Raw genomic sequence first — 20569 nt, 5'->3', positions numbered from 1 at the left:
ATTTCAATAAAGCTCTTTTTCATCAGCCTTTGAGTGTCTGAGTAAAGAAAGCTATTTGTTGTGCAAAGTACTGCTCCATGTAAATTATTATCCTTTCTTTAGTACAAGCTGCTAATCCTTGTATTTCTGGAAAATCTGAGGAAATCAGACTGATTACATGCTTCCTTACTGTATAAAATTACAAGTATCTCTGGTAATCTTCCCATGTCTCTGTAACACATGGAAGACTAATTAAATTGGGGGAGGGAAGATTATTCCACCTTACATTGATTTTGTTGAAATAAGACGCATTTTAACTAGAGACAGTGAAGTTTGGCCAAAGGTCTAAACTACTCACGTGTGCTGGCCAGACAGTTGGTTGTGAGTCATCAGACTTGATAGACTTTTCCACTTTGGCATATTTTTCCACCTTAAAGAAAATAGAGAGATCAGAAAAGAAAGAATTCCCTATGTTATGAATTCAGAGAAACTTAACTGAAGAACCTTCGAAACTTTACATTTTTAGCGTTACACCATATTTGCAATGTTAAACTTTACAAAAGAGTGAAACACGGTTTCAGACTACAGACTGAAATCATTGCCTGCAATGTGGAATGGTTAAGTAACTTCCTAGTAACAGTAATTCCTAAAGCCTCTGATTATGTCAGGTACAACACAGTTGACGTGAAAAGAGAGGTTTGTTCGTAAAACTTACACTGCCATTTCATGTGTAATTTGTATTCTTGCCAGCCCTATGTCCAAAGCTACAGTCTCGTCTAGTCTACAGTCTTTTAAAAAAAATCTCAGTATACTAGAGAAGACTTGTGGGAAGGGACCTGGGGGTCCTGGTTAGTGGCAAGTCAAATCTGAGTGAGCAGTGCCCTGGCAGCCAGGAGGGCCAACCCTGTCCTGGGGTGCATCAGGCACAGCATCGCCAGCTGGGCAAGGGAGGGGATTGTCCCACTCTGCTCTGCACTGGGGCGGCCTCACCTCGAGTGCTGGGGGCAGTTTTGGGTGCCACAATGTAAGAAGCATATAAAGTTACTAGAGAGTGCTCAAAGGACGGCCACGAGGATGGTGAAGGTTGTGGAGGGGAAGCCATATGAGGAAATCACTTGGTCTGTTCAGCCTGGAGGAGAATGAGGGGAGACCTCACTGCAGTTACACCTTCCTCGTGAGGGGAAGAGGAGGGGCAGGCACTGATCTCTGTGGTGACCAGTGACAGGAACTGAGGGAATGGCCTAAAGTTGTATCTGGGGAGGTTTAGGCTGGATATTAGGACAAGGTTCTTCAACCAGAGGGTGGCTGGGCACTGGAACAGGACCCCCAGCATCAAGCAGGCCACAGCATCAAGCCTGAGTGCAAGAAGTGTTCGGACAAAACACATGGTATGATTTTGGGGTTGTCCTGTCCTGCAGGACTACGAGTTGGACTTGATGACCCTTGCAGGTCCCTTCCAACTCAGGATATTCTGTCAGTCCCTTCTGTACACTAGTAGTATGTGTTTTAGCAGTGCTAGCAACTAAGAATATGAATGTCCCTGGGAGAAAAATGCACACAGAGTGAACAGAAGAACTCTCAATTAGAATTCTCTGTATAAAATTTAAAACTTTTCAAAATATTAATGTCCCATAGTATAATACAGCAAAAGAGAGGAATTTCTACCAGGATGAAAAGTGACTAATTTTTAAATAACCTACAGACCTCATTTGTTTTTCTGGCTTTTGTACTCTCAGACAACTTCAAATAGACATGCGCTCATTGAGCCCACAGGAGAACAATACTAACAATTTGTTTGCACTGATTACTTCATCCAAACTATTCTGTTACAATTGCAATACATTACAGTATGGCATAACTTGTGTTTATACCTTATGGTACAGAAAAGTAATTGTAAATGTTAAAGGCACTCCCCTTTTTTAAAAGTCATTCTTTCATACTGGTTACTTCTTAGATACTTATCATATAATACAATTTCTAATAATTGCTAATTATACGTAACAATTGGTGGTCTTACATCTACTTCAGAAGGAGCAGTCAAGTAGCAAGGGTTCTGTTTCCACATATCCACGCACTGGAAGATGAAAAAGCAGGATTAATATATTAAATACTTTAATTAAATAGTTAGAAGTGTATTACATTACGTTTCAGAACACGTACATTTCCAGCTTTTGAAATTTTGAGGTCATACTGCTGGGCTGCTTTCCTCTCCTTCCTTTTCTGTAAGTAGTCAAGCAGTCTGAGCTGAGGTGGAGTTGAATAGTGAGCTACTTCTTGCTGTCTGTTCAGAGAGGACCTTGAGTACCTTTTGAAGCACCTGTGGTGAAATGACACTTAATGTTGTGAAACCATAAACATTAAATTCTCCACTGTCTTGTGTACAAACACAGAAATATGCAGTGCACTGCTACGTATATCGAGACTAGAACGTTTTTAAATACTAGTTTGAAATTGCTTTTCTGGATTACACTGCACAACCTCAAAACTTGATTATATTCATAAAACATACTTGTATTCTGTTCCTCTGTTTCAGCACTAAGAATGGGGTTATTTTTAAAATGCATATTTTAAGTACATTATCAAAATGAGTAAATAAGAAGTTGCCAAGCTTAAAATATTTGTGCATTGTCATAGATTTCTGTTGCAGCAAAAGATCTTTGTAATACTTATGTAACTATAAAGTTATAAAGACAGTAACTACCCTGTAGTCTTTGTTTCATGACAAACTCTGTACATTCATTTAAGCACTTTTCCTATTATTTTAATGGAATATTTGTTGCCCACCAAGTCTTAATTTCAAGGATAGTTTGATCAATTTCATTACTTAAATTTTTTTAGAAATTATCACTGGTTTGGCACTAGCACAGTATTTCAATGCAAATCCAGTTTTAAGTATTTCGGTAATTGTGACAGACCATTAATATCTTTCCTTTTTACAGACTGAATGCAACTCTTGTGGCAAAACAAACATGTTGAACAAATGTTTCAGGCTTCTGTGGAAATAAAAAAGGGCCCAACCATGCACAAAAGTGAAACAATTTCAACATTTTGTACATAGTACATACCACATCATTTTAAATTTTTCCATGATTTTTATATGCTTACACTTCTTTTTGGCCCCAACATCAAACAGACAAATAATTCCTTTCATTTGTTCATTCAGGATTAAACTTATACATAACTTTTAACAAATTAGAGACCAATATGCAACAAAATATTTATGTATTTTACATTACTGAGCTGCCATCTGACTCTGCTTACACAAAATCTATGCAAAAAACCCAAATCCAAACTGCAAATATAACAGATCATGTTAAGAAAATAAATATACACACTTTCCTTTGATACAAAAATTAGCATACTAAAGCATCTACTAGTAACTGAAAGATAATACAATATTGAGCACTTAAAAATATGATATAATTTCTCATTGTTTCTGACACATTCTTATTTAAGTAGGTATTGCATAGGAGGAGCTAAATTTTCACATAAAGCATTACTTATATTTTTCTTTGAAAACATGTTTCGTACTGAAAACTACCGTTTCATGGGGCGACTGTTCATCTTCTGTTTGTTGTACAGGAGTCTGTTTGTAGTACAGGTCACTGCTATTGAAGGATCAAGACACAAAGGCTCTGCTGTAGCCAAAATAAGTTGACTCTCAAGTAGGAGTTTGTCCTCCTGTAATATACACAGCTATTAATAAACATAAAAATATGACAACTTTTACACTAGTTAAGTTCCTATATACCTATGCACGTGGATATTATCTTAGAAAAACAGAAAAAAATTGTTAAGCAAATAAAAAATTTTAATAAAGTTTTATTTTGTTGTGTATTTATAACATCACTGTAAAGTTTTTAAATAACCTCTAACCTACCTGTGTCCATTTGTGGTTGTCACTTGTTATAGAATGCACATCACAAATTAAAGTCTGTGGAAAAAGACATAATGGTAATTAGCTTTCAACTGAATAATAGGATTTCTTAATATATGTTCAGTAACAATGCATATCCAGTCTAGGAACTACAGTAACACTGAGAAATTACTCAAGGCTCTTCTTTACCTGCATTGTAGGTCGCAAAAGAATGTGCTTGCTTTGGTACGTTGGAGATTTCATGTTACCAGACTGCCTATAGTCACGTATTTCTGCTATGACACATCCACAATGGAAAATATTAACCTGGTTGAAAGAAAAACACCAACTTTTGAATAAACAAATATTTACCAATCTGCCCCTGCCTCTACAAAGAAGTTTGTTACATAACATATAAAATTCAGTGAAACTATGAATAAAACTATTGACTGTCTTTTTCAGACCAATGGTCTTTCCTGTGTACCTAGACATACTAAAAATACAAGCTTCAAATGCAGTGTTTTCATATACCAGCAATGCAGTTGTAAGGAATTCCCATGCCAAATGGGAATTATCCATAATGATAAAGAACAAAGGAAATTTTGCTAGAGCAGAGTTGATGATGTTCCACAGCCTTAATCATAGCAATCTCTCTTTTATCTCCTTCTCTTCAGTGTTTACTACTTTTTTTCCCTATATATCGATAAAGTGTTTATTTGGGGCATTAAATACTACAGTTTCAAATGCACAAGTGCTTCATGTCTTGTGCTTACAATCACCTATGTGAAGCACTCAAAAAAATCAAGGTCTATCTGGGTACCATACGTAAGTTCTTTTTGAAAACAAAGCTTTCAAACCTGAGATTTTTCCAAAAGATCAACCAAAATAGGTGGTAGTTCCTCTGCATCCAAATATTCAAGCAGCTCTCCTTCCTCATAAGGCAGACGAATGGTCTCAGAATCTGAATTTAAACAAAACACATTACCTTTGTGTTTCAAGTTCAAACATTACCAATGGGAAATCTAAAACAAACTTGCCACAGGACAAAGCAAGGTTGGCAGAAACCTACCCACACAGACCATTTTTTTGCATAGTATTAATTTTTACATCCATTTCTGTTCCCAGAGCTTTATTTTGCTCTTACTGTGCTGGTTTTTGCTCCCAAGTGACATAACGTATGCCCTTATTGCATGACAGTACAAATGGCATGAACATGCCACCAAACTGGAACACAAATGCCTTTAGACAGACCTAGACATGGGAAGCAGTGAAAGAAACAATCCAACAGAAGGAACCTGAAGCGAGATAAACTCGGACATGCAGCTCCAGAAACTAAGGGGAAATAAGAGAATGGAAGGCTATCAAAAAGACTCCTATCTACAGATTTACGCTGTAGATAAACAGCTTAGAGCTTTATGTAAATTTTTAGTTCAAGTACAGTTGTTTGTTCTCCCTGCCCCCATCCACCCCAGAACTATGTTGGAAGTGAAACAGTTAAATGTAAGCAACAACACATCCTAACAATTTATATAGCATTCTGAGTATTTTTAAAAATTCATGAGAAGAATATTACCTGAACCATTTTTTCCCCTGAGCATCAGTGAATAACCCTCGTTTCCTGGATAGAGGTTCACCACTAGACATGACAACGTCTCCTGCATAACCAGCTTCTCAAGTAAATTCACATTTCGCCTCAGCTTCTGCTTTAAAAGTAAACATTGCTCATGAACATAATACTATGAAATAATTAGCAGAAATAAAAACAATTGCTAGAACATGATTTAGCTTAATGACAAATTATACATCAAAACAAGTATACATTATCACACATCCTTATACACACAGGTTTTTGTAAAAAATCCCACTTCTAAATTACAAACCCTAGAACTGGAAGTCCACAGACAACAGAGTTAATAAGAAAAACCCTATGCTACAATGTTGTAACTCTAGCATGCACCATTATTTGTACCCCTTGTATGAACATCATCAATCCAGTACAACTTGTTTGATAACAACAACAAAATATTTCGTACTTTCAGATATTCCTAACAGGAGAAGATATTTCTCTCCAGGATTAAAATAATGAACTGGAGCATTTGGAAGCTTTCTTAATTGCATTTTCTTGTCTGTATTTGCTGAAATCTGATCCAGCAACTGCAGACACTATTTCCTTATTTAACTATAAAACTACCTTTTTGATGCACGTATTGCTGATTTTTATAATTCACTTAGTGCATTTCAGAGACCACATATACATCCTACAAATTGAAACCTTTGAAATCCCCTTACAACTTAAGACAATGAATTCTAAACCTCAGAAAATTTTACAACTTCTGGTTGGAGGCCACACTTCATCTCTGAATACCAGCTCTGGGTACAACCATTAATTAGGAGTTAACCTGAGTGCTCATTTGTCTTCTCATTCATTTTTACTTTGTTGAAAGCAGCAATACAGCAGATTCCACAGCTTGTTCTTCTTGTTCCACTTGACATTCAGAGTGTAGCAAAGTAATTTGTGCCTTTTACACCTTATATTTAGCATTGATAAGCCTGTTTGAGCCTCTTTGCCAATATAACGAAAAATTTTCACAAAACTTCTTAGTTTACCAGCAGCTGGAGAAATAAATCTGAATTTACGACAAAATTACAGGGTCTAAAAAATTATCCACATTTTTCCTGTGGCAGTCATGCTAAGCAGTTGATTGTGAAACAGTGATAATGACAACAATGCACACAACATTGACAAGGACTCTGAACTTGAACATAAGTGCCTTTGGTGATGCAGGATTAAGACAGAATGAACAGGTCACTCAAGCCAGTCTAGGCCTTACTATTCATATTATGTAGTCTTCTTATCTTTAGGTAACTACTACAGTAAGAAGAGTTTATACTTCTTTTAACAAAGAAATTAAAACCAAAGTATTTTCTCAACTTGCCTGTTTAGACAGAAATGAAAAGCTTCTCAGCAATTTCCACTTACCTTTATCTCAGGCTCTTTTTCACATTCTTCAATATATAAATCATAAAGTTTTTGAAATACAGATTTTCTGAAATTAAAAAAACTCAGCATGTAACCAAAATTAAATCAAAGAAATGCTATTAAAAAACTAAATACTGAAACTCTTAGTACCTTCCACTGGATAAATATTTTCTTTTGGGAGGTCTCTGACGGGCACTTTCAATGATATACTAAAAGAGAAAAGTAAACCAAAAAAACAGCATATATTACAAAGGAATTTAATTCTAGTTATCACACAACTTGAGATCACTACCAGACAGCGTTCCATGTATACAGAAAGCAATTAAAAGTTATGGTACATGACTGTTCCAAAAGTGCACTAAACACCATCTGGTTTATGTTACAGTCATCAATAAGAACACAGCTCTATTTAGCTGTCAAACACAGCATTTCATGGCTTTGCATCAGTTCCATGCAAGGTCTTGATTCTACACTCAAATCTTGTAATTACAATAGTAACTAACACTACAACACTACTGTACTTAGTTACCACTACTAAAATTAGTGTGGTTAACATGCTAAGGTACAACCAAGTTTATGCATACTGGCTTGACAACATTTACAAATCAAGTACTCTTCAACATGATAATTTCAGGAAGTTCTCACTGTCTCTTGCATTTAAATTATTTTTCTCTAAAGAGCTTTACATTATAAATACAATTCACGTACATTAAACATTTGAATTAAAAAAGAACAAGAGAAATATCATCCTCCAGTAAATGTGATTTATATTCTAACAAAGTTTTTTCAAATCTCTATTGTTTGAAGTATTTTGATTAACAGCTTAGTTCAGAATTTATGTGAAGAGAGGTTCTCCCAGAGGAACATGTATTTCCCATAACAGGGTTCAAGATAACTGTTATACCAGATGTCAGCATGAAAGAACATGAATGTGAAGGCACTTGCCTCTCTCACTGGGCTATTCCTAAGAACACAAACAGGATTTTACCATATATTTCTGCCAGGTGTCTCTGTAGAGCCCTGCTTATTGCACAACACACAGATTTGCCGGTTTAAAAGGGGAAAGCTCAAGTCTATCACTTGCACAGTCTATCGCCATTGCACTTGATGTTCTCAGTACAATAAGTAAGAGACAAATACATGACAGCAATTTCAGTGAGAATTTCGCAAATTCAGCGTTACATATACAGGTGGTTACATTCGTATGTATTTATATAATGTGGTTTTCCACTGCTTTTTAAAAGAAATAAAAAACAGCTGTTGTATTTTTATAACTGTGAGAGCCATATATTATGTGCAAATAAGTAATTTAGCTGCTTCTTACCTCGGCACGATCCAATGCCAGTTCTAAAGCTTGTTGCTGCAAGAATCACAAAGGGATTTTTGGAAATTACATGACTAGTTTAAACATCATCATACATTAAAAACACCCCAAAAACTCTACTACTCCTGATAGGAATTTAAAATTAGAAGATGGGCTCAAAAATTCTTTGGCAAATACTAAACTTAGCAGCTAAAAACTCATGTAACTGCATCGCAAGGCTTAGCTAAATTATGAAGCCTTAGAACAATGAAAGGCAATTAGAATTAAAGGTAGGAATGGAAATTACACCTAATAAAAGCAGTAATAAATACTAACCAAATTAGTGATGACAAGTAGCAAACCTGATCTCCTTTGTTACGCTGGTCACTAACTCAACAGAAAGAATAGGCCAAAATATCCCTGAACAGACATCCAGCAAGAAAACATCTAACTTTTAAATACTGGTGCCCAAGTATTGGTCAAGTTATTTTTCACAAAATGGAAACAAAGATCTTGTGCTCAGAACATTATTTCGGCATGTAATACAATTTGACAAGTGTTCCTTATGAACATACTGTTAGGTGGCTAGGAAACAAAACCAGCTCCCACTACAGACTTCCTCCAAGGCATGCTAAAAGTCCGCCCAACCCTACGAAACACAGCAAAACCTGCAAAAGCTTCTCAATATCCCAGAGCACAGCATACTCAATATCATTTATTTTAATGAATTTAGCTCCCTTGGAATGTCTGTTACCTCAGTTCACCTGCAGTTGATATACCTTTATTTCAAAAAGAGCAAACAGCTTCATAGATCAGAATTATGAGTTCTTGGACTAAAATTTGACAAGTATTTCAAACCAGAATAAACAAGTTTTTAGACAACAGTGTCAAAAAAACCAAGAAAGTCTTCCTTGGCTCCTAATGTTCCTTCTCTGGCACTCACTTAAGCTCTGACACCTCCTTTGTGTGGGAATAATGTGCAGCTGCTAAATGAACCAGACAGTGAAACTGATTTGGGGCAGGGAGGAAAGAGAGGACAATATTAAGAACCAAAGTGTTGTAGGAGAATGCCATAGCCTTGATTCATGTCCAGGTAAGTCCAGAGAAGCAATGCATTAACTTCGCTGGCAGGTGGACAAAGTCCTTAGGAATGTACACGTGACAAGCTCTAATATTCAGTAAAGCTTAGGAATATTTGTAATTGGTACCTCTTCCCAAATATGTGTTTGCCCTATTTCCTCAGTTTAAACCATCCCTATCAGCTGTTCCTAAAAGTAAACACCTCTACTCGAGCCTCAAGGAATTGAAGACACATGAGCCATGTCCAATCCAAGATAGCAGCAGTTATTACAGAGATAATATTAGAATAGGATGCAGTGAAGAAAACCATACTACACAGCAACAAAAGAACAACAAAGAAATATACAACAAAACCACTCATGTAATGTACCTAAAACAAAATTTCTTACCTGTTCATGAAAATCCCCCCACCTACTTACCGTGCTATTGTGTGGTAGAACCTGCCATGACAGAACATTTAAGTTTTCAAACGTCTAGGTGTTTTTAAGAAAATGTCTAATACTGATGCTTTCTATATAAGTGGATATATCTAGCAGATACATCTACAGTGCCTATGTCTAATGGGTTACAGCATGATTTCAGATACTCAATTCACTGACTGCTTAGCATTAGGTAAAACCCCATGGCAATATTAGCATCTGTGAATACAAGACTACTGTGTAGAAGCAGGATTTATATGCACCCAAATTTCTGCCAACACTCCTGACTGAAAAGACACCACTAGCTTGATACGGCAATTCCTATGCTGCACTGGCCAGTTAGTGCTTAGTAGTATTCACAAGCTATGAAAGAAGACACCCCTGAAGAAGGAAATACCAGAATTCAGCAGTGACAAGCAAACCAGGTTTTTTTAAAGAAAATGTCAAATATTAATGGCATCCTTCTCATCAGCCAGACAGCTAGCAGACTAGAGCAAAAAGATCTGAAAATATATCATCTGAATCTTAACTTACCATTGTAGTTGAAGCCATGTGGCCAAATGGCAAAAGAAGTACTTAAGGAGTTTCATGCAGCAGGCAAAGAATCATATTTGATGGTCAGACTTGGGGTACTGAAAAGAAAAAAAATCAAGGCAAAAAAAAATACCACTGAGGAACTAAATGGGCATTTTATTTAAAGACAACATTTTTAGTGGTTAATTGTACTTAAATCTCATTTGCATAGTTTCCTTTCCTCCCAAAGTAGGAACAAGAGCTCCATTCGCTGCTAGTGCAGAGGTTCAGTCCAATGATTACTACTGCTTTTCACAATCACCTTACACTGGTTTTATTCAATAGTAAAGCAAAAAGCATATAAGTGTATATATACTTTTCTCTACTGCAGCAGTCTACCTAGACTATCCCAAATGTCACATCCTCAGATGCACAGGAGGCCAAAGCGTTTAATGACAAGCAGAGTGTTTAGCACACCCCATCAGCTCTTTTGTTTTGCTTTTGAGAAGGTGTTATTCCATAGCCAACACCTCCACTAGCGGTGTCTTGTGGCATTGTTTGGTTTAATACTGACTCACAGCAAGCTGTCAATCAGGAAATGAAAATAATTTGCTGCGGCCGCCTCCGCGGAGCCGCCGGGGCGGAGAGCGAGCGGCGCAGCCACCGACGGCAGCGGCCGGCCGGGAAGGGCCGGGCCGGCCCAAGCCAAGGGCGCAGGCCGGGCCCCCGCGTCCCGCCCGGCCCAGCCCCGTCCCCGCGCCCGCCGCCCCCTCCCCGGCTGGTGCGGGGCCCCCCGTGCCCGCCGAGCGCCGGTACCTGGCGGCCTCTCCCGCGGAGCCCCCGGCACAGCGGCCCCGCCGCCCGCCCGCGCATCCGCCCCCGCCGCGGCGCCCCGGCCGCTTCCGCCCGGCCGCTTCCGAGCCGCGGCCGGAAGGGGCGGGCAGGTCGCCCTGGAGACCGCGAGGGGCGGGGCAGGACGGGGAAGGGCCGGGGTGCCGCTGTGGAGAGGGGAGAGTGGGTGCCTGAGGGACACGGATGGGGGCCGAGGAGTTCGGAGGGTTTAGGGGTAGTAAAGAGCGCTGCAAGCCAAAGGTTTAATGCCCGTGTGAAGGTCAGGATAGGCTTCTGTGTGTGTCAGGGGTGCTGTGAGGATATTTGAAGGGTTTTGGTATGTCCATCTACTGGCCCTGCACGTGACCGTCCCCAAGAGTCACACGATGTGCGTGAGAGCATTGTCCAAAGACTTCTTGATGTCTGTCAGGCTGGTGCTGTGACCACTTGCCTGGGAGCCCATGGACATATGGAGTCTATGGGCATCCACACTCTTGAAGTATTTCCAAGCTCCACCCGGCACATCTACACTATACGTTGTACATATGTCCATGGGAACAGCACTTTCATGACTTGTAGCATGTTTTTCCCAGTCGTTTCTAGCACTTCTGGCTGAGTCATAATTTATTTGTTCACAGCAATGAGCAAATGTGCTACCCTGTGAACCAGTAGCCAGTCCTGTAGGAGAAGCCATACCTTACACCACGCTTCAATGCCTTTGTTAACCTTGTGATGCAGACATGTCCTAGCAAGGGGTGACTTGAAAACCCAAGAAAATTCAGACACTGGGAGCTCCAGGTAGCTCTGGATAGAGTGAAATGCTTCTTATAGAACTACCCAGGTACTCTGTCTTGGTGCTGACACTGCTTTGGTTTCTGCACTGGATTCTTAGTAGCCCTTCTGTGTCTCACAGGATAACCAAAACGTTGGGAATCTATTACCAGTGGTGCCTGGAGTCTCTTGGATGTTCTCAGTGCATAGAATAAAACATCTGATGAGATCACTGTTCTTCAGCTCTGGGCATAAATAAGTTGGACACCTAATTTCAGCAACTGGAAGGCTACTTTATTGATTTTTTTAGGAGCCCATGTTGTTCCTGAACACCAGAGAAAAGATGACCAGGATCCTGTCTTGATCCAGGAGCAGGTGGCAGTTCTTCCTTGACTCATCTAGGCACTAAATAGGTACATGGTCCAACAGTTCAGCAGCTGCATTTCATCCAACTTTGAAGCTCCTTTGAGAATGCAGTTGTGCCATCCTTTGACCTAAATTTTCTAAAGTTCTGTGTTGTGTGCCTGGGAGTACCAGAGTTCTGTAGCCATATAGATAAACTTGTCCCAGTACTAATTGCAAAGCTGTTTTTCATTTTCCTGTGCTGTTTCAAAATTAAATGGCTTGCAGGCCTATGAATCCGAGTCAGATTTATGTGCTGAGGCTGAGACAGTTGTTCAAGTACGGTCTCTCTCATTTGAGTACAAACATTAAAAAGAAATGACAGCATGCTGTGAGTGGAAAGTGCTTCATTCAAGTGAGACAGACTGTGGGCATGTGGATGATACTTAGGGCAAACAGATGTGAACTCCTAAATTCTGACTCAGTTATGTCATTGACTTTCTGTGTGGGCAGTTATAAATCCCTGTGGTATCATTTCCTACCCTGGTTATGTACATCTGTATTTAGGACTTAAATGATTTGCAGACATGCAGAAGCCCCACAGCTTCCATTTACTTTTAAGGTCAGATACACCTTGTCAGTTATAACCATCCAGTCTTTTGTAGGCAGGTATTTCTTATTTGAGTGTTTAAATAGAATTTTAGAGGACTGGCAAACGTAGCACAGAACTTGAGGGAGATCTGTGTTCTTCAGCTGGAGACGTTGCTCCTGTCTTAGTCAGCCTCCTGCTGGTCAACTGAGTCACTCCCTTGGGACTTTTTGGCTGCATTAAAGAGTTCCTCTGACTATGGGAGCATTAACACATAGAGATACCTAGAATTATCTGTCTCCATCTCAAACTGGGCCTTTCTGCAAGAATTGTTCATGCCTCAGTTTTGAGATGCTTAGTAGAGATACCTTAAAACAGCCTTGATTTTCAGAATTGTCTGACTTACACTTAGTGACTTAGGCATCTTTTTTGGTTGTCTGGACTGATTACTAAAGAAATTGATTTATGATTGCAAATTATCTATGATTTCTATGAGACAAGTATAACACTTGAAGCTACTCTGTTCCAATCATGTATTATTTTGAAAGTTTTCTTCTGATGGAAGTTGCAGTGAAGGTCCTAAAGCTGGACTACCCTATAGACATTGCAGGACATTGTGAAACCTTAGGAGATGATTAGGGAATTCACACTACAGATATATGGAACACATGGAGACAATCTCTATTCTGTGACTTCTTCAACATCTCCATTTTTCTCCACCCTGAACTTATTTGCACCTCTAACACTTTACTTCCCAGTCCTACATAAAAGATTGTCTCACTCCTACCAGCATGTAGGAGACATGAAAGAGGAGCAGGATGGGCAACCTGGCCCAGAATATTTATTTCCCATCCCTTCTTCCATTGTTCCCCACTTGTTTGAACTTGATGGCTCCTAATGGACACAACAAAAACTGTTCCGTAGGAGATGAGGTGCGTAAAGACTTGCTTGGATTTCTGTACGCAGAAATGTGGATGTCAGGGAATGAGTTTAGGAACTAATAATCCTTTTCAGGATAGCAAATAAAGCAAGGAGATTTAACAGAGATGATAAATCTGAAATGTTGTGAGCCATAGCGAGTAAGCCAGAGGATGAGGTTCCTAGGACTGATTTTTGGATGCAGTTTTTCTGTTTTCTTGAGAAAGGCGGGGAGAAGGAAGTAAGAACTGAGAAGATGGACAGTGGTCAGAGTAGATCGGCTCCCTGATGATCTGGAGGCAGGCAAAGCGGTGTTAGCTTGGGCCTGAGGAAGTTATGCAATCCAGGTTGTACTTTATGTAGGAAGGCTGCTCTGGCTGGTCCTTTTCTCGCTGTGGGCTTACACAGAAACCATTATGGGAGTACCAAAGCATGCCTATACTAATCAATGTCTCATGGTGCTAGGTCAGCCTGTTGTTTGCATTTGGATTTGGAATGTGTCATATTCTTTCCAAGAGCCAGGGAACCTGTGGTTGGAGGAGTTTGGCACCGAAGGCACATTAAGGAGAGCTTAGGGCAGTACAGATACAGCCAAAAAATCTAAGTATGAATCTATGATGCCAAACTTACCTAGGTTGCTAGCATATAAAGGAAGGCTTACAACGAAGCCATTATATTTAGAGTATTTCAAGGAAGAGAATTTTGTCCACTACCAGTTGATCCAACACGACCAATCAAAGCAGTCAACTAAACAGTGAGGTTGCCATGGCAAACCATAGTGGAACAATAAAACAAGGTCCTCTGATTAAGACAATGATGTCTGAATGCAAGAATCTCAGTGTAACAAAGTTAAGGGCAGCCTCAGGATCCCTAGAAATTTTTGTCACATTATTCTTATTTGGCAAAATATAACATATGTGCTTTGATTATGAACAAAATTAATATAGATATTGAATTAATTAATCTGTAGTAAGGATAGAAATAGGATATTTTCTTCTCCTTGAAAGATTAAAAAGCGCATCTTTATTGAGCTGCTTCTGTAATGAATAAGCAAAGAAATGTACTATTACTACATAATTAATTTTTGGATGGGCTGCTCTGACTGAGTATTCCAGACTTCACGGGTAAAAAATTTGTTGGCCTTCTCTTGCAGAACTCAGAATCTGGAAAACATACCTGCATATTTGCATTTTTAACTTTTACAGATGATGTGAAAGTGCAGTACATTTGTCACTCTTTGGAAGAGGTATCTTTGTTTATTATTATTATTATTATTATTATTATTATTATTATATTATTATTAATAATAATAATAATTCCAATGTTCTGTCTGTCCAGTTTGGTCTGATTCCCATTTGCTTAGTTCACAGCAAATCAGAACAACATTATATACGTGAATGTAGGTACATAATGTGACTAAGAGAATCAACTATATGAGTGTTTTCATGAGGACTTCTGTGCTGGAGACACATGTAGAGCATGTAGGAAGGAGCATGGCAGAGTATCTGTGGCTATCCTGTTAAGGCTGTCCATGCATCATTTACCCTGTGTCAGGAATTTGAAAGAGGCAGACCACATTTCTATCACTTTGTGTCTTTCTCTGACCTTCTAGATGAAGGCAGCTGAATTTAATGTTGTCTCTTGCATGTTTTCTGCAGTCTTTATGTGGAAGCCTCCCATATTTAATTGGAAAATCATTGCAGTAATCTTTTCAGAGCTCTGGGTTTAATTTTCACTGTGGGACAAAAATAACGGGAAACCTAAGATCCTCAGTCTTTGAGTAACTGGACTGTATCATGCAAGTGTTAAATTTTTACTGAATGTAATAGTAGTTCATAAGCCTTTGCAGCAATTAGGTCTCAATCTAATTCTTAGATGATAGAAAAATGGCAATGTACTTAGCCTGTCTTACTTGTTTTTCGAATCCAATAATAGGTATTGGTCTGAAGGTAAGTTAGCAAAAAAACCCAAAAAAGATAAGTCAAGCAAACTATGTGGATAACTAAGAGACTAATAATGGGGTTTACCTAATACAGAGTTCCCAATGGGAATGAGCAGTCATCTGCTGAGAATCAAAACACCTCATCAATCAGATGGATGTTGGCATAAGACGAACGCAGTACTGCTGTTAGCCTGCAATTAATTTTCATCTGTTTAATAAAACAGCTATTTCTTGGCTGATTGCATGGCTTTGCTGGAAATTCTACATTTTCCAGGTTTAAATGATACTGTTTATGAAACCAAGTTAGCATGTTATTCTGCCTGCAGTGGTGTGCACTGAACCCACTAGAGGTCAGGGCTGTACTGCTAAGGTAAATGATTAAAAATCAACTAGAGAGAAATCTCTTAGGGGGTTGCCAGAAGTGAGAATTTTTTGAGAAATTATGGAAAATTATGGAAATTTAGAATATGTTACATAATTCAGCCAATATTAAATAATCCATTGTATTTACTACTGCTGAAGTTTGGCAGGTACATGGTTATTATAAAATTATAGAGCAGTGACAAAAAATATCTAATCTGTTTTTTTAATTCATATATCTCTAAAATTCTATTAAATTGCTATTGCCGTTTTAGTTCCAGCTTTGTGATTGCATTTTATACACTGGTTATCTAAGTGTCTACTTGAAGAAGATCAGAGACAGGTATAAGGAATTTTTCTTAGTTCCGTAGAACAAGGGTTTATTCAAGTCCTGTAACCTTCACAGCAACATTTTAAAGGAAGGAGTTACAATACTAATGGTTTGTAATCCAAAGCATGGGCAAGGTCTTTGACACAGAATTTCACACACAGTCGTGGGCCTTCTGCACTTTACTTGGTGATAATAGGAACTGATTTAATCTTGTTATGAATAGCTAAAATACAGCACATGATCAGTACTTTGTTCATATTTTATTCTGCTCTTTAGTAGTTTCCCTTTTGTAAAATCCATGCATGCTAAAGCAAAGAGAGCCACAAGACTCATGGCAAACCTTTACAAAGGCTGAACACTCTGACTACATCAGTGTATGTCAAGGCCAAGGAACGGCAGATGAGGAGCTTCAAATTGCTTCTGGTGTAAGAAAGGAAACATTCTTTTTTCTCCTGTATTGACTGTAAGCCTGAGATGGCCAGCTGCATCTTGTGACAAGAACAGGCAACCTGAAGAGATAAGAAATAAGTATTTATCCAGACTGGAAGTGATGCTCATTTCTTTGCCATTGTTTGTTATGAGATCAGTGTCTAAAATATCTGAGACATCTCTCTCAAGTGACCAGATTTAAAAACACGGCATTCATTTGTCATTTTGATGTCTACATACATTATGGATGTGTGCCTGCAAGTGGGGGTGAGACCAGCAGCACCAGCTCCTTGCTGTGCCCGTGGCATTGCAGGATGGATGCACGCCTGCCTGTGGAGTAGGTGCACTCCAAGTGAGTGCTGGGGGTGCTGCAGGGGAGGGCTGTGGCTGCTATAGAGGCACATGCAGTGGGATTGTGCTCCTGGCTTTGCTGGCATTCTACCAGCCCAGTAGCCATATTGCGTGACCAGTAGTCAACAAATCCCAGATCAGGTTGACATGTGACATCTGCCATGTGTGGCTCTGGAGTAGTGAAGCTGCAAAACCACAGCTTGAAGGGACTGTGGGAGAGCCAGAAGATTGAACATTAAACTGAGAGCAAGATGTTTGAAAGATCTGATAGTGTTTTATTTTTATCATTTTTCCCTCCTTTCCTAATTTTTTGAAAAAATCAATGATTTAAAATTTCACATATGCAGTTGTGTTTTTATCCGGAATAACTAAGATTCTTTCCACGATAATTGGCTTAATTATTCTTTTAAAATCTCACACTGACAGAATTGGATTGAATTTGAACAATGGAGGTTGTTATGTTTCTGAGCAGGTCTGACACCAGTATTTGCAGGAGAATGCAATGTGATGTGTTTGTGCATTTTTAATACTCCCTAGCAAAGGAAATCCTTTTGGCTATGTGCTGGGATTTGTTTTCAACTTGTCTTAGTGAACCAAAATTAGGAAAAGCAATGTGAACTCTTCTAAATTTTTCACAATATTGTAAGGTGGTGCAGAGCAAACTTACCTATCTCTGTCAGCAGGAAGGGTGATACATGTTGTGATTATTTGTTACTGTAGACTTGATTGAACTTTTGCTGTAGCGCACTGACAGTCCAGGATAATTTGGTTTTTTTTGCCAGACCTGGCTGATCCACCCCATGTCACGGTATGAACAAACCGTGGTTTTGAAGCCTCAGTTGTTTAAGTCTTTTGACTCTCACATTTTACTTTTCCCATGATACTGTCATTCAGGACACTCAATTTAAGAAGAGTTACTTGTTCAGTGCATCTCTGTCCTACTACTTATGCCAAAAATAATAATCAAGCGTTGCTGCTATGCAGTAGTCATGTGTAGATGGTGTCGTTGGTTGCCTCAGCAATCTCATACACCTTCCTGCATGTCAGAAACTTTCTGAAACTAATTTGGTTACCCAGTATTTGGCAAAAGTTGGGGTAATGAAGTGAAGAGTAAAGAATGACAATCTTTTTCTCCATTGTGATGGTGGCTTGTCATGGTCTCAAGGTAGATATCCGGGGCCAGTTCTCCACAGAGAACTCCAAAGTTGGCCCTCTTTATGGGGAAATTCTTCATCCATTGTTGGTCATCCCACTTGTAGCACAGTGTAGTCTTGCCAATGGGTGTTAGTCTTTCAGGCCTTAGACCTTTCCTCTCTTAAGAGGTAATGCATAGCAAACTTAGACCCTCCTTATTACAATTGGCCTTAGCAAGGACTTCTGGGCTTCAGTAGCACTTTTCTTTGTTGTATTGCTGAGTCCCAAGACAAGGTGTGGGTTAAGTGTGTCGTGGATTCTTTGCTGACTAACAATTTTGTTGACTCCAACCAAGAAGGCAAGCCTCAGAAAGCATGGAAGGCTGTCTGATATGGATATAAGTAATAAAAAATCAAAGCAGTTGGAGCTTTGGGAATATGAGCATGCAGAGGCAGCATGTTAAGACACAGTGTGTTCAGCAAGTGCCCATGTGTGAGCATGTGCCCATCTGTGTGTCTGAAGTTATTCAATGCATGCGGCCTATCAGACATGCAGAGAGGTGTGTGGGCCACTTCAAAGCTCTGGGAGATGGATTCCGTGTGCAAATCTCTGCCATCAAACTGGCATCTGGCCCAAGGTCACTCTGTTTTGGAAGGTGGTGAGTTTACCAGGCTGCATGCACACCATGCTATGTCAGGTTGCCGAAGGGGCAGAACAAGTGCTTTGGCATGCTCCTTTTTCTGGTGGAAACATACTATAATTATGTTAGGCAGAGCTAAGTACCTGTGGATGTTTCATGAGTGCTAACATGCTGATTGGGAAATCATATACACTGCACTGTTGAAATTGTTGTAAACAGCAGTGTTGCTAATCATAATGTTTCCCAGCTTTCTCTGCAGCAGGATCATTACACAGGAATTCCTTTGAAGGTAAAGCCATAGTAACAAAACTAAGGCAACATCAGTCCTTGCTCTCAAAAGATGATCAAAGATTAGATCCACATTTATCAGTCCTTTCTCTGAAGTTTTTTCTCACTGTCTTCCATGTTCTTTCTCCCTATCTAGGAGAACCTTTTCTTAATAATGAAGAATGGCCCAATTTGATTGGAGCTAACAAGAATAACTCCCATTTTCTCCATTCTTCCCTCACCCTGTCTTATGCTAGAAACATACATTTTTCTGAACATCCTAGAGCTGTGGGGAGGGGATTCCCTGGGACAGCAGGAGAAGTATCTTTAATCACCCAAGAAAGGAGTGGACTTAAATGGCCATCGTACAAAATCTTTGCTAATCACACTAATCATTGTGCAATGATGGAAAGACGGACACTTCAATCTCCCTTAAGGAGAGATTGATACACTGCGTGTGCTCTGAACATGCCTCAAGAATTGAGCTCTTAATGTAATAGGCCTGGGCCTGGAGGAATACTTTACCTGGTTTATTATGCATGAAATAGGTGCTGAGTTTTCAGAGCTATCAGGAGCACATTTCTTCTGACAAGCCCCAGGTACAGCACTCTAGGCATCAGGTGAGTTCTGGTATCAGAAACTTAGCCAGCTGCAGAGTTTCTGTACGAATCGAGCAGATACCAAGCAGTGATTTTGCTGAGCTACGCTTCCAGTTAACACACCTGAAATGGCAGCTGGGACTCCTCTGTGGTGAGACTCTTAAAGGAAGTCTGGATTAAGTTATTTAATACTAGTTTTAACTGTAGTAAAATTAATAAATGATGAATGAAATAGCTGAAAGCAGGACCCTTTATTTTTTTTTTCTCTCAAGCCCAGAAAGAATGTCATTGTGTTATAATTATATTTTTGTGCCTCAAAATTTAAAATTTTTCAATATGCCTCTGTTTTAGGTCGATTTAAAATGGTGTTCAGTATAAATAATAGCCTTTTTTATGAATAAGTAGTTCTGAAAAGAAGTCAGATTAAATATTGCTAAGCTGACAGAGCATGGAAAAAATCACATGGCTAGCAGGCCAAGTATCCTTATGATGTAACTCTGTCTTATATATCAGGTCATAATTTTGTTTGAGAGTATATGTTTCTTTCCAGCTGTTGGCAGCCTCTGCTTTTCAGCTTTATGAGCCTCAAGTGTGTCTGTTAAGAAGAACATTAACTCAAAGCCATTTTCTTTTTGTTGCTTTCCAGATAGAGTCAAATAGAATCTTTTTGTTTAGAGAATCCAGAAAGCTCTCCTGTGAGAGTTTGCTTGCTTTTTGTTTTGGCTTTTTATTTTCTTTCTTTCATGTATTATTACTTGTTTACATATGCTGTAAATGATAAATAAATCCAAAACTTTGAACTGATACTGAAATCTAAAGTATTTGGGCTTTTCTTACATGAACACAGCCAATTTATTCCATATGTTACTGAAAAGTTGGCTTTTAAATTCTGTTTATGTGCTAAAATAAATGTCTTATCAAAACTAACATCTACT

At 39.0% G+C, this 20569-nt stretch overlaps 1 protein-coding gene across 8 annotated transcripts in view; it reads right to left on the bottom strand.

Moving 5' to 3' along the window:
* SUPT20H (SPT20 homolog, SAGA complex component) overlaps window positions 1-11034 on the bottom strand; it is a 29934-nt gene extending 18900 nt beyond the window's left edge. For 5 of the 8 annotated variants that reach the window (XR_011150076.1, XM_069011991.1, XM_069012021.1 and 2 more), the window contains exons 1-13: window positions 10947-11034; window positions 10152-10249; window positions 8140-8175; window positions 6966-7024; window positions 6816-6882; window positions 5409-5538; window positions 4693-4796; window positions 4046-4162; window positions 3860-3913; window positions 3521-3660; window positions 2140-2296; window positions 1997-2053; window positions 338-409 (exon numbers count right to left, since the gene is read on the bottom strand). Coding sequence is in view for 7 of the 8 variants with exons in the window: in XM_069011991.1 (XP_068868092.1) it covers window positions 338-409; window positions 1997-2053; window positions 2140-2296; window positions 3521-3660; window positions 3860-3913; window positions 4046-4162; window positions 4693-4796; window positions 5409-5538; window positions 6816-6882; window positions 6966-7024; window positions 8140-8175; window positions 10152-10169 (1011 nt within the window). In the remaining variant the exon portion in view is untranslated. The remainder of the gene's footprint in view (window positions 1-337; window positions 410-1996; window positions 2054-2139; window positions 2297-3520; window positions 3661-3859; window positions 3914-4045; window positions 4163-4692; window positions 4797-5408; window positions 5539-6815; window positions 6883-6965; window positions 7025-8139; window positions 8176-10151; window positions 10250-10946) is intronic. The other 3 variants (XM_069012001.1, XM_069012029.1, XM_069012041.1) reach the window with 1 other exon arrangement.
* Window positions 11035-20569: the final 9535 nt, after the last annotated feature.

This window comes from Aphelocoma coerulescens, chromosome 1, assembly GCF_041296385.1.
Source record: "Aphelocoma coerulescens isolate FSJ_1873_10779 chromosome 1, UR_Acoe_1.0, whole genome shotgun sequence".
NCBI lineage: Eukaryota > Metazoa > Chordata > Aves > Passeriformes > Corvidae > Aphelocoma > Aphelocoma coerulescens.
The sequence above is the reverse complement of the archived record's forward strand: the minus strand, read 5'-3'. Positions and strand labels throughout refer to the sequence as shown.